Source organism: Phalacrocorax carbo, chromosome 2 (assembly GCF_963921805.1).
Source record: "Phalacrocorax carbo chromosome 2, bPhaCar2.1, whole genome shotgun sequence".
Taxonomy (NCBI): domain Eukaryota; kingdom Metazoa; phylum Chordata; class Aves; order Suliformes; family Phalacrocoracidae; genus Phalacrocorax; species Phalacrocorax carbo.
The window spans coordinates 149726018-149740586 of record NC_087514.1 but is presented as its reverse complement, the minus strand read 5'-3'; the positions used below and the strand labels follow the sequence as shown (position 1 = coordinate 149740586).

Below are 14569 nucleotides of genomic sequence, written 5' to 3'. Positions count from 1 at the left end.
CTTAGCCACAGACCCATCCCACCTCTTCCCTTCACTTGACTGACGTCCCAGCAGACAGCCGCCTCCTGTGTGCAGGGCCAGCTGCTTCTGCAGCACTGCCTGACCTCCATACTCCAGATGTTTGAAGTTCCATTTCCCCTATACTTATGTGAACTTTAGCAAAGTGCTTCTGGCATTTCACCAATGCAACGGGTAAGAGAGAGAACTGTTGTCTTAACTGTTTTCTTTCCTTAATTGAGGGCCTCTGTAGAGCTGCTAAAAATCTCTTCCTCTGTAGGACTTCAACTCCATTTGCCTTCAGTTGCCATCTGCCAGTCTTCCTTTCCACATCCCTCTCCCTGTTCCCAAAGACACTCCTGCAGACCTCCCTTCCTTATGCTCTGTGTTGACATCATCTTCCTTTCAGATGGAGAAGGGGGGAGGGGCAGGAGGTGAGGGTGTGATGAGACACCCTTGTATCTCTCCATAGATGCTTTTCATTTACAGAGCCTGATTCTGTGAGGTGGCTTTTCACAGGCGAGACTTAACTGATTTCCTTCAGCTGCACCATTTTATGTTCTCAGCATCTTGCTGAACATGCTCTGAAGTAGCTGTTATAGAATAATGTGAGAAGCTTCTTTAAGTTCTGTCCTGTCTGAAGGATAAATACCCGTCCTCCATAGCAGTCCTCCCATTTCCAGTTGGCACCAGGAAAGAAAAATCAGGCAGGAACTCAAGTCTGGCTCTTGGACAAGTGGACTGGTTTCTTTGCTCTGATTCTTGTCTTAGAATGTCATGCACCTGCTCCCAGCACCTCTGGTCTGTCCTTGCCCCGTATCCCCTTTGTGTGTTGCCTCTTTCTGCTCAGTTTCTCCAGCAGAATGTGTGACTGGATTTGCCAATGGGATACTCTGAAAAACGTCTACATACATAATCCTTTAGCTGAACAGACCTCTCTTCCCTCTCCTTTTCAGTGCTGTTGTATAGGTGTACGTGCCACTTCAGACTGTGTTTTGGAAACTGGGGTCTTGGAGTCCAATTCTCAGTGAATCCGAGTTTTCCTTTTGGAAGAATGGCTTCCAGTTTCATAACAGTAAGAGGGCTAAAGGTGTGGCTATTTGTCTATGGCCAGTAAGCTTTACGCCTGTTTCTGTAGCTCTTGTTTTGAGCTTCTTGATTTTAATGAGGCTTATCAGTGCTCCACCTTCCCCCTATCCTCCCACCCCCACCCCCCCACCCCCCCCCAACATATGAGTGTTTTGACACTTGTAAGCACATGTTCTGTTGGTCAGGAATCAATTTTATGTTAGGTATGCCTTGCATAGCAATTGGTACTGCTTAGGACACATAATTGTGGAGCAGGACATGCTGTGGACTATGTGCATTATTGTTTTATGTTCTGTGCTTCTGAATTCTAAAACCATACAGCAAGCAAACTATCCTGAGTAAATGGGATGCCTATAGTACACTTCCTTCCCTGGCACCCCCCGCCAACTGTCCTGATATCTCAGGAAAAATACTTAATGTAAAAGGTAGAAGATATCTTCAAACCTTTGCTGAAATCTGGTCTGCTTTATGCCAATGGTGATTGCTTGGAGAATCTGAGAAAATCTGAAAATCTGCTAGTGTATATAAAGAAAAAGATTTAAACTCGTAAATAAAGGGCCAGCTCCATAAGATTAAACTGGCCTATAATCTATGTCCAGACATAATAGAAGCAGTCCAATAATGTTAAAATTAAAAACACACCACACCTTTTTAAGCCTCCCTGAGATTGGATGATATTAGCAAAATGTGTTTTAGCATTGTTGGTTTTATATATATATCTGTAGGTTTTATATATATATATATATAAAATATATATTTACATATAAACTATATATGGAAGTGTGTGCATTTACATATCTGTTCCCTCTGGAAATAGGACTTAGTATTTCTTTCATTATTTTACCTTTGTTCTGTCTAGTGCCTTTACCCCTCTGATGGCAGACATTTTATATAGACTGTGCAAGTTGCTGTATATGTATTGCTGGCCTTAGTTCATTGTGTTAATCTGTAAAAGCTCTTGATTGTGAATCCCCTCTGCAGGAGGAGGCAGGTGACAATCAGATTACATGAGACATGGTTTATCTGGCTCTTCTAGCCTTTTACCTTAAGAGGCCTGGGTTTACTGGTACTTCAGGACATGAAGCTTTCTGGAGAGCCTGTCCTACTATTGTAATTTTTCTGTATGCTGAAGGGCACATGTGAGAAACTTCTATCTGTAAAACTACAAGAAAACACTGCTGGATTTGCACCTCTGGAAACAGAACTCTTAAATCTGTTTCAGTTGCCTCCTACATAGCCAGCACCATATTCAAAGCAAACACACAAGGTGAAGCTTAGATGTCTAAATAGTTCAGAGGTGACAGGAGACCTGTCTTTCATGGTGCAGCTTCAGAAGGCATGGCAGGATATTCTGAGGTTTCTCAGATGACATCAGATACTGGTGTTCAGGCAACTGACTTTTAGCCTTAGTGAAAATTGGATTGAAGGATTGTATATGTGAAATAGTAAAGCCTTGAAATCCTTATATGCTGAAAATAATTTGAGGAACTGAAAAAAAGCACCTCTTTTTCTTCTGCACTAGTAACTCTTGCTTGTTGCTAGCGCTGGCTTTCTTCTGTGGATTGACTGGTAAACTGACAGTACTTTAGCACTCTTGATTCTGCTGACTGTCCAAGGGGTGGCTAAAGATGTCTTGAATTCATCTCCTGTGGGGGGGAGAGGGGTGGTAAGGAGGACCTTTCCTTTTTTTTACTGTGGAAGTGAAAGCATACCAGTATAAAGCTTCTAGTGTGGTACCTTTAGATGAAGAGTTGTTCAAATCCAACTAGGGGCTTGAATTTCACACAACTGATGGCTAACTGGGCATGATAAAAGGTTGCATCAGTCTTCTACTTTAGGAATAGGCTTGGGCCCACCAGTCACTGATAACAGGGCAGTGCTTCTGTCAAAGTTTCTTTCAAGTTTTTTAATGTGCTTCTCAGATATTGCTTAACTTAACCAGATGTCTGTGCCGAAGAACTGAGAATAGGCAGGTGCCCACCAAACGGCCCGGTTTTGGTCTCTGAGTTGGTGCAGACACAGCTGAGGTGTTCAAACTATTTCTAGTCAATGGAATTGAGTTATAATTCCCAATGCCAGTAAAGCCTCATACCTTGGAGAAGATCCCCATGGGATAAATGAGTGTGTGCATAATGATAAACAAGGCTGATGGTGCCAGTCCCACTGGGGCTCTGCGCTTTGCATCTCCAGGGAGGCCAGGCTTGCTCAGCACTCGGACTCTGCTGGACAAGAGATGGAAATAAATTATTTTATTTTGGTAGGTAGATTCTTGAGTTTCTTGAACACCATCTTGACCAGACAATATATAAGCAATAGTAATCAGCAAATACTTGTTACTTGCACTTTCATCAAGAGTTATTGAAAGATATAATTTGTAAATTGTGTAGACATCTGATTGTACGTGATGTCTTAAAAACGTCAAACTACTCACACTTCTTCATACCTCATGTGCCTTGAACCTGTAATTGATTTTTTTCTGTAGAATATTTCTCTTGCAGTGTCAATATGTTCATGTTTCCCTGTGTTGAATATACTGAATTTTCTTTTGAATTTCCTTCAAGAAATAACAGCATAAATTGGTGCTCTCCCTGAAGAAGTTAGCTGTCTAGCTGAGCTCAGTAAAGCTGGGGGTTTTATTGTCCTTTTTGTAGGTCAAACTGACTTCCTTGCAGGTAACCTGTACTATGTGCATTGTCCAGGATTCCTTCGGTGCCATTCTTCCATGAACCATAACTTACTTTTTAAAAACTCATATTAAATACGATTTCTTTACAGAAGTAGCAGTGGGATAAATCTGTAGTTCTAAAATAAGACAGGTTAATGTTCTTAGTCTCATCAGATTATTATTTTTTTTTAATTTCAAGGAAGCTTATTGTATAAACTATATAGCAAGACAATGAAATCTGCAGTTTTGGAGAATGACATTAAGGGCTAATATTAAAGCTGGGTCTAGGAACAAATTGTAAAGTGAGAGTTTGGGTTGTTTTTTTTTTTTCCTTTATTAAGGGATGCTGAAGGCACCCTGGTGTTTGTTTCCTTTGGTTGACACTACAGCCTATGGTCTGGATGTATGAACTTGTAGTACTTCATGTAAAATGTGTATTTACTAGAAAATGTTTGTTGGTGTTTGTTGGTGTTTGTTACAATGTTTGTAACATTCAACTATCTATGTATTTTACTGCTATGAGCAACTAAATCTGAAGCTGTGGCATATTTTTACAGGTAGTGGAGCAGATCTTACCTTCTGTATTCAAGCATAAACAAGTAAGCTTGGAATCTAGACAGTTGTCCCAGAGGCTGAGGAAGGAAACTAACCTCTCACTGTGCCATGTATTGCATAGTTTTATTGAATAGGTTCAATCTGAGAGCTGTGTCTTTGCTCAGTGTTGTGTGTAACATCAGGCACAGTTTCTGCTGAAAGCAGATACCATATTTGATGGATTGCTAGCCTGACTTAATCTGTCAAATCTAGTGTTCCAATTGGCTTGTCTTTGACTAGAAATTTTACTACTTTTTTTTTCTCCTTATGCCATTCTTTTATACTGCCAGCAGTGCCCTTTGGTTAAGGGAATTTCACTGCTCTCAGGTATGGAATGAATGAACTGTGGTTCTTTCCATTAACCTGCCTTTCAATAATACTGCCTTTAGCATGGAGTCATCTCAAGTTGGAAGGAACCCATAAGGATCATCGAGTCCAACTCCCTACTCCTCACAGGACTACCTAAAATGAAACCATAAGAGCATCATCCAGATGCTGTTCGAATTCTGGCAGATTTGGTGCCGTGACTCTTTCCCTGGGGAGCCTGTTCCAGCAACCCACCACCCTCTCAGTGAAGAATCTCTTCCCAATGTTCAGTCTGAACTTCCCCTGATGCAGCTTCATTCCATTTCGTTGTGTCCTATCACTGCTCACCAGAGAGAGATCAGCAGCTCTCCCTCCATTGCCTCCCTTGAGGAAGGTGCAGACTGCGATGAGGGCACCCCTCAACCTCCTCTTCTCCAAGCTGAACAGGCCCAGTGACTTCAGCTGCTCCTTGTAAGCCTTGCCCTGGAGACCTTTAACTATCTTGGTTGCCCTCCTCTGGACACACTCTAATAGTTTGATGTCCTTATGTTGCGGCTCCCAAAACTGCACACAGTACTTGAGGTGTGGAACAGATTACTTTTGGGAACTACAGCACCAGCTTTGTGCAGAACAGGTTACTGAGAATCAGCAAGCGTGATTACGCCAAGTATGCTGTGAAGATGGGGGTGGGAGGTGGTAACAGGTCATGCTCAGTGCGTGACGATGTCTTATGTCTGTGGTTTTGCTTGGATAAAGTAATTCTGTTCTATTCTGCTAGATATGTATAACACTGATTACTCTGTAACCAGGGCTTTTACTTACTTGAAATAAAGTGTTAGTAACAGACCCAACCCTATATTCAACCACAGACTGAAAAAGTGAAAAAGGGAAACCATCAGAATTACAGAAGGCTGTTGCTAATAACAAGCTGTTCAGCTTTGCTTTTCTCCTCGCTTTCTGTAAAGTAGCAGCTTGAGGAAGCCTGTGGAGTCAGAGCCTGTGTTCCTTCTTGTCTAAGCCTAGGGACAAATTGAAAAGTTACTGACTTGCAGCTCTCAGCAGCACAGGACATTTGTTTGAAGGATGTTCATGATGTGAAAATAAAAGTTCTTAAAACCATTGGGTGAAATGGTGTGAAAAACCGTCAGTAAAAATGGCAGTGTAATTTTAAGATTTTTTTTTTGTCTAATGTGATTTGGATGTTAGATTTTTAAACCTAGGAAATGCCCTTGAAGTGACTTCTCACTCATCCTCAATTTCATGTGTGAAAGTGTGTGGTGGTTTGAGTTTTTTTGAGGGGTTTGGTGGAGGGTTTTTTTATTTTTTAATTTGTAGCTTCCTACATTGTATCTTATAACCTCATTTGGGGGGTTGATTTGTCTACTGTTTTTACCTGATAGCCACCATTTTCACTGTTAAGGACTGGGCAGCTGTTCTTCTCTCCCCTAACTGTTACTTCACTCCTCCCACAAGCCTGGCAGCTTTTCGCAGCTTGCTGATATGATAGCTGTGCAGCACCACACAATGCTTCTCCTGTCCCCTCTGCCAGGTGTGTGTGCTGTTACAGCTTCATTCTTGAGGAGCTGGGGAGAAGTGGAGTAGGAAGCCTGAAGTGGAGTTTTCCTGCACAATGCTTCTTGAGTATCCGTTAATTTAACACAAATCTAAAGGGTATTTACATGGTGTGAGTCTGTGATATATTAGTGTAGTGAGTTGTCTTGTCCTTCAGGACAGCCTGAAGTTGGCAGTGCCTGGTTAGCTGAGTTGATTTGATAGCTTTGGTTTTTTTCTTTTTTACCCTGCTCTTCACCAGCTATGTGTGCATTCAGTGAGAGAAGAGGTGGCTGTGTGAGTATCTGGCTCATAAATTTGAGTTGCAGTGGTTTAGGATTAAAGATTGTCAAAACCTGAAGTTGTTTTTCCCTTTTTAAAACATATCCCTGTGTATGTGGGCTTTATTAAAATAGTTAGATATCCTCAAATTGGCTTGAGCAAATGTACTGCAGTCTCTATTTCTTGTGAAGTGTCTTGAGATTGCACCTCATAGCACATGGGCAGAGCAGTATCTGCAGCACAGAAAAAGAAAAGAACAACTATTTGCTGTATCATTGCTATGCTGCACTTGGCCTTGAGGCTACTTCTGAGGAAGCAAGCAGTTAAAATTTAACTCTACATCCTGTTGATCAACTGGGATTTTTTTCATAGGGTTTGAAGCAGACAGATAGCGGAGGTCACTAATCATTAACAAGTTCCTTCAACCTCCAAACTTAACTTTGCTTCTGGGATGAGCTGGCATGGTCCCTAGCACCCAATTATAATGGCAAATGCATTTGTTTGATGGCTTAATTTAAATTTGCTTCCTAAAGGAAACATGTTGTGCCTTTGGAAGGGCTGTCTTCTCCCTCTTCTGCAGATCAGTGCAATTCTGGACTCTTTTTCCTGCTGGATTTTGTTGTCTAGGAGTGAGAATCCCATCCCTGTTCCCCAGGTTTTAAATTATGCTATGTGTTTGTTTCAGCCAAGCATATTTGAAGCTGGTTCGACTGTTTGCTAGTGCTTGTTAACCTGTATCTACCCAAGCCAGTTTGCCATACTTTCCTTCTCTTCATCTTCAATATTTAAAAGTAGGTTTTGTGAATGAAATCACAAACTAACTACTGTTTAGCTGTCTTGTTACCATAGCAGAGCGGATACTTGCTCATAGCTACAGGTGCCAAGTGTGGCCAGACCTTTGAACATGGTTTGGTTTGGCTGTTACGTGGTATATGTGGCTTGTCTCTCTTGGGAATTAACTGTTGTCTGGCTGAATAGCTATGCTATCCTGCTAAAAATCGCTTGTTTTTTGGGTTTTTCCTCTTCTGGAAGTGAAAAACATTGCCTGTGACTAAACAATATTTCCACATCAACATCAAGCAAATAGACATAAATAAAAAAACAGACATGAACAACTTGTGTGCTTTGTTTTGCCTAATGCTCACATAGCAATAACATACGGTCTTTATAGATCTAGAAAAAGTAATTTCTTCTTGAAGCAAGATGCTTTCTAGGTAGGTGATGGGCGGCACATTGCTCTGGACAAAGCATATGCTGGAAGCCTTTGCTCTGCATAGGAGCAAAATGCCACCTCGCTTTTCCAGTGTACCAGATGTGGTAAGAGTTGCAGTCTCATTTGCTCTAACAGCAATTTAATGTCTTGCATAGGCATGCCTGCATGCCAGTCAGGATTTACATACATGCCGTGAGTTGCTGGCTCTGCACTGTGATACAGATAGTTTTCTCTTTGCTTGGTTTATGTTACTGAAATCCATGGGAAGATGTTACAAATCTGCTGCTCTATCTTTAATTTTGGATAAGCTGTCTGATTTAATTAAGATATGCTCTTTTCTTGTTCTAAGGTTGTGGGGTTTTTTTGTTAACAGAAGATTACTTAAGTCATTTTCCAAAGCATGTATGGTACAGCATCTGTTCCTGGAATTTCTTATCCACTGCTCTGGTAATTTATGGAATTTTCATTGTTCATTGCAGGGAGGAAAAGTCAGTCTTCATGGACTACCTGATAGGAGAAGACACATCTTTTTGTACTGTGAAGGGCTTTGTTTTGTTTTGTTTCTCATTTCTTTTGACAAAGACATTAAGAAATTGTTAGTATAAAGATGCATTTTTGTCCATCCACTGGATGAATTTATTAGTAATGACAGATTTTGTTTATGAGAATTAAGTAGAAGCATGGATTTATTTCAAGGGGCATAGCATTTTAAAATACCCTCTTTCAAAACATTGTAGTATATGCTTTAAATTTTATGTTCTCCTCAGCCTCCTGTATTGCTAAGTTGTTTAGATGACTCGAAATAGAGGGGGTTTTATGCAGTGCTCATGTATTACAAAATATGAAGAGTTGCGTATTATTAAAGAGTTCTGTAAGATAATTTGAGACCTGGTAGTATTGTTGAACAAAAAGGTTCAGGTTGTATGGAGGAGCTGGAAGAGAGATGATGTAAGAACATGTAGCACAGCGCTGAGGTAACGTTTCTTGATCTTGCTGAAAGCAAACTAAAAGGCAGAACTAACATGTATATTTTAATCTCTAAAAGGAAATTAACAAATAATAGCTGGAGTTGAAGAAATATGGGTAGTCTTTTTCTTAAGTCTTTGCTCTGTCATCTGTGAAATTGACTGCCAGAGCAAATGTGGGTACAGTGGCTGATATCTGATACTGATGTAGTGGTAAATGCATGATGTATAGGATTGTCTCTTTTGGAAAGGTGCTTTTTATTCCCGACTTTGGGATTTTTTAGAGCATGAGTATTTGGAACAATAAAGCTTGCTCCAAAGCTTTATTGAGATATTTAATTAACTTATTCCAAATAAGCTCATGCAGACATACACATTTAATATCTTGCATTGCTCTGGGAAATCACAACTCTTACTTCAATTAAGATTCCCTGCGCTTCCAAACTAAAAGAGCCTTTTGTGATGTTACAAGTTGTCTGTTATTTAGCTTAATGCTAAATGAAAACAAGGTTGCTTGATATCACTGCTTTTAGGTGCTTCTCTGCTTGTGTTCCCACTTGTAATCTGCAATGCCATGTATCAGAGCTATTAAGGAGGATTTTGTTTGTATTTAGGAGAATTCAAGATTACTTGAGCATGTGCACCAGTTAATGAAAAAACCAGTTCAACTGAAGGCATTTCATAATGAACTCTGAACACTAAATGCTGGCTTTCCTAGAAATGGTCATTTCCTGAATGCTTACCTTGCTTTTTTTTCATCTTGCCTCATACAGCAGCAGAGTGTAATATAAATTAATTTTGTGCTTCATCAAAACCTTGCACATCACAATATCCATTTTAGATTAGGCCATTTGTAGACACGTACCTAAACAACAAGGATTTTTCTTTCTTTCTGAACCTTTACTCTGTTTCTATGAAAGTCTCTCCAGGAGGAATTGATGCTTGCAGAATTATTTTCTATAGTGGAAAAAGTGGTGGCTGGATCGGTTTTGTTCAAGGACACTTGGAGTGGTATTTTTTTGTCAGATAACATCTCCTGCAGTGAGATTCTGAGGCTCTAGTAGGTGCTTAAACTGGTAAATTCAGTCCCTGAATCTTGAAATAGGCTTCCTAGAGGTGGGACTTCCTATGGCATCAGATGCTTGATTTGTACTTGTTCTTCTTCAGCTAGGGTTTAAGCAGTGGTTGTATTGCATGTAGAAGCATGTGTCTGTTATGTGAAGCTTAGTTTGATCCTTCACAGACTGCTGAACTGACCTTTCTTTGTCTGTAGGTATTTCCTAATAAAATGATGGAGCTCAGCATATTTTATATTCCTTTACTTGCATCTTTAAGGCTCTGTTTTATTCTGTTAGTAAAGCTGCTATAAACACTATGACTGAAACTAGCCTGAGTGCTGAAATTAGTCTTTCCTTATGCAGACTCTTACTCTGATACACACTGATGGCTTTGCTGAAAGAAATTAGTGCATAAACTTCCCAAACTTAGTCCTTCTCTGGGATAGTGGGCAAATTGCTTAGCTTGTCTGTCCTGGTTTCCCAGCTGTGAAGTTGGAGTAATTTATTGCTAGTGTCAGTCAGAAGAACATTGAGGGTTAATCTGCAAGTACTGTATCTGCATAGTGTCTTTAGAGTGTCAAAGCCATAATGTATAATTGTAATTTTATTACTAATATTGGTTACTTCATTAAAGTGTAATTTTCAAACAATGTTCATGTAGATTAAATTCATTCCGTCAATAAACTGCCATCCTTCCAGCAGACTCTGTCTTACAGTGAAGCCTAATTGTGTAGATAGCTCTGTAAAGAAACAGCAAATGCCTAAAGAAACCCCTACTTTCTTGTTTTTAATCTAGACTGTGGACATCCATAAAGAAAAGGTCGCTCGCAGAGAGATAGGCATTTTGACGACCAATAAGAACACATCGAGAACTCACAAAATTATAGCACCAGCGAACATGGAACGTCCCGTAAGGTATATTCGAAAACCTATAGACTACACAGTGCTGGATGATGTTGGCCATGGCGTAAAGGTAAGAATACCTGGACAATTTAGGACTCCCAAGTAACACAGACCAGGAGATAGTGTTAGGGCATAATGTTACTGACGTTAAAATGTTTAGTTCATTTATGGTAGGAAGGATTATGGGTTTCATATGCTCCCTTGTACAAACATTTCAATAACAAAATGGATTGTTTTACAGTGAGGGTTTTTGGAGCAACGTTTGCCATAACCTTGTGACTGTCAGTGATAGTCACAGTGTCTGGAAATAATGGTTCGTGACCGTAGGCTAATAACTTGTCAAAAAAGCCATGACTGATTGTTAAAATTATCACTCTTTCTTCCTCTAATGAAGTTATTTCTTCAGTTATTGAGAAAAAATAAGTCATCTGTTATGGGAAAACTGGCTGGTGGGCTGGGGTTGTTTTGTTGGGGTTTTTAGAGGGTGGTCAGGAGAAGGGGGGTGAGCTAGTTGAAATTTTGATCTCACTGGCATTTGATGTCTCACTCCCATTTGTGCTTTTGGATGGTCTCGTTTTCCTTTTCTTTAAATAAATGCCTTGATAAATTAATGTCTACCTCCCTTGAAATGGTCATAGTTGAAGTGAATTAACTTTGCTCTCTGGACATCTTTTTATAAAAAACAGCTTTGTGTCCCCCTAGAGCAGGCCTTCCAGGTGTATTTAGTTCACAACAATGTTCCCATGAATGGCACTAAAAAGCTTTTATTCAACACCCATCCTCTAAAGCTTGATGTGCTGTGGTCAGTCAGTTGTGCAGCTAGATCAGCCCATCGCGTGCCCTTTGAATCACTGAGCTCTTGAGGAACAGATCTTTCAGAATTACTTGACACAAGAGTGCCAGGGTACCTCCTCGTTCGTAGTAACCCTCTGTATGCCCAGAGGAGTCTAATTCCAACACAAGTTAGAAAGTAGCTCTGTACCATGACAGCTCGTGGCTATGAATTAAGTTAGTGATTTTGGACTACCTGCTTTTGTTTTGTTTTGTTTGTAGCTAAACCTGTAACTCTTAAGGTTATTTTACACTGATAATTTAAGACGGACTGGATGAAGCACAATCCTACGTAGAAGCCTGAAGGACGTGCCCTGAATTGCTGTAAAATAGAAAGACTGGGGTCAGAGAAGTTGGTAATTTTTCAGTACAGTCTCTGCATTTGAAGAGAGAGCTCTATGAATGGAGAATACAGGAATCCACAAATTCAATGTCAGGATATTGGTTTCTGCATTTAAGTGCTCCAGGGATCAAGTGCTATAGAAGGCTTTTTAAAAGTAAAGTAATTACTGTTAGTCTCTGAAGTTGATGCTTTGCTGAACTACTTGTTTTGTGCAGGCTCAAAACAGGTTGCTTGATCCGTAAACGTTGAAGTTGTTAAGGTGTAACAGTTGCGTTTTCCAATATGACTATTTGCTTTTAGGGGTATTAGTGTCTTTATTTTTATTAATGTGACCCTGTTTGTTTAGAGGGTGGAAACAAGGTGCTGTTCACCTATTTCTAAGCAGCTTTTAGGGAACATTTTTAGTGAAGGTTTTTTTAACTGATAGTGATTTAATTCTATATTAAAAACTTGGTCTGTTCAGAGGAAAAATAGCTTCCAGTAATAACCAAATTAGCAACTCATAAAAGTCATCTACAAATTATATCTTGCTATTGTTTGAGTGATTTGCCTAAGTCTGTTTTACGAATGTGGAAGGCACAAAACACTTAGTAGGAAAACAATGTTGGTATTTTATATGTAGACTTGTTAACACAAATGAAATAATCTGGCAGCCAGGCCTCAGGTAAATAGTTCAAGATGGCTGTCATGCATTTAACACCTTCACCAGTGTTGACATCCACTGGACACATTGTTGAGAAGAGTGGGCTGAGGTAGTGAATGACATGATCATATGTTTTTAGCCATCATATTACTGGGATTCCAAGAGTGTGACATAGATCTTAGCTCGGAAGGATGTAGCTTGCTTTGTCTGCAAACCTAGATGTAGGCTACTGCTGTTGTACGAAAAACCAAAACAACTTAAGAAACTGGATCAGGTCCTGTTGGAAGTCAGATTCTCGGCATCATCTGTTATTTGTGCTGAGTTGCCTCTTGAACATCCAAATTAGAGGGAAGCATACAGTAAATTGAACTAAAACTTTGTTTTATCCAGAATGGTCTCAGAAGATGCTTCAGATTCTGTTAAGTCTTATTTTCTTGACCAAAGATTTAGCCCCAAGGTGGACAGCAACACGTCCAATAAGGACTTAGAAACCATGTTTTTTCTAGAGGAAAAGAAGTTTGAGTTCTGCCTAGAGCAGTTGTCAATTTGACTAACTTGCAGGTCCTTGAGCGTCTTCTACTGTGACAACTGCCAATAAAATACAGTACAACACATACATGGACGTTTTAGAATTAAATAAAGATTATGCAACACTTTGAAATCTGTGGATGAGTTTATTGCTGTTAATGAGACTCTCTGTGTTCTAGTGCAGGATTTGATAAAGAAACAGAAAGGAAAAACAGAAGGAAGAGAAATCAAAGGCTGGATTATAGCCTGTTTTTGCTTTTATTTATTTCATGAAATACTGATCCTGTCATTAAAATATGGGGTGTATTTTAGGGGGTGGTCCTGAATTGTTTTATATAAAAAGTGTAAATAAAAATACTGTTTCACAGAATTTAAAAAAAATAGGAAGATGCGTAATCCTCAGTAAATACCGTCTTCCCTAGTACACTTTCCATCTGAGCAAATACAGAAGCACATCTTACACATACTCACTGCTCATTTTCTTTGTGTGTGTCTGATGCTTCTCGTGGCTGTGTAGAAGGGATGCAAAAGCAGATGCCTATGCTTGGAGCAAGGCAAAGGGCTCTACACATCCCCCCCCGTCTCACATGCATGCAGCAATTTTTGTGGGGGCAGGTGATGAGGGTCAGTGTGGCAGTGATGGTAAGCAGCTGCTCTTATAGCAGATTTCCTCCCTAATGGTTGACACCTCCTTGTAAGGCAGTGTTGTTTCCTCCTCCAGCAGCTTCTTGGTAGAAAAGCTTTTGTAGAGCATCCTGGAATCACAGAGGTGCTTTCTCCGTTGGCCTGAAAGCTCCTTAGCAGTCCTAAGCTGCCCCAGCTGCTCCACTCCCTGCCCCTTCCCTTTGCAGGGGTAGATACAAAGTCTCCAAAAGAAGTTGCTTTTTCTTTTTTTTTCTTCATACACATGCCTGTGAAGCAAAGGCTAGCATCAGTCAAAATCAGGAGGGCTTTTAAAGTTGGTTTGCTAGTGAGGAGGCTTTCCCTTGCAACACACATTATGTGTAGATGGCTTCAACAAATACACAGGCAAGCATTTTTGCCAGTCTGTTAAGTAGTTGCTCAGCTGTCACCCTCTGGGGATAGGGGAATGTAGCTGAAGTCATTCTTAGTAAATAAGAGTGACTGTCATGATGTGAAAGCCTACCTTCCTGTGTAGAGCTTGGTTTAAAATTATTAGGCAGAGGCTACTTTAACATTTCCTTCTTTCTCTTCCCCTTCTTTTGTGAAAGGAAGAAAAAAAAAAAGTAGTGTGCCAGCAAATAAATAGGTCAAATACAGTTACTCATACAGAAAATCCTCAGTTTAAGAGGGGGGAGAAGGAGGAGGAAGCTTGGAAGCTGCCTTAAAAGCCCTGAAGTTGGCCTTTGAATTTATTATAAATTTTTTTTCCCAAAATAGGAGGCAGGTGGAATTGCAGCAATTTGCAAAATGGCAACTAAGTAGGAAATAGAAATGATGCCTTATGCTAAAGCCAGATAAAATGTTTAATACATCCTAAATTGAAATGCCTAATAGCTGTAATTGGATCGAGTTTGTTTTATGGATCTAATAGTTCTTCAAAACCAAACTTGAATTGTATATGAAGATTAATCACATTT

At 39.9% G+C, this 14569-nt stretch overlaps 1 protein-coding gene across 11 annotated transcripts in view; it reads left to right on the top strand.

Moving 5' to 3' along the window:
* The window catches only part of ABI1 (abl interactor 1), an 84071-nt gene that overhangs the window by 43818 nt on the left and 25684 nt on the right, over positions 1–14569 (top strand). For all 11 annotated transcript variants that reach the window (XM_064444841.1, XM_064444845.1, XM_064444840.1 and 8 more), the window contains exon 3: positions 10517–10693. In XM_064444841.1, coding sequence (XP_064300911.1) covers positions 10517–10693 — 177 coding nt within the window. The remainder of the gene's footprint in view (positions 1–10516; positions 10694–14569) is intronic.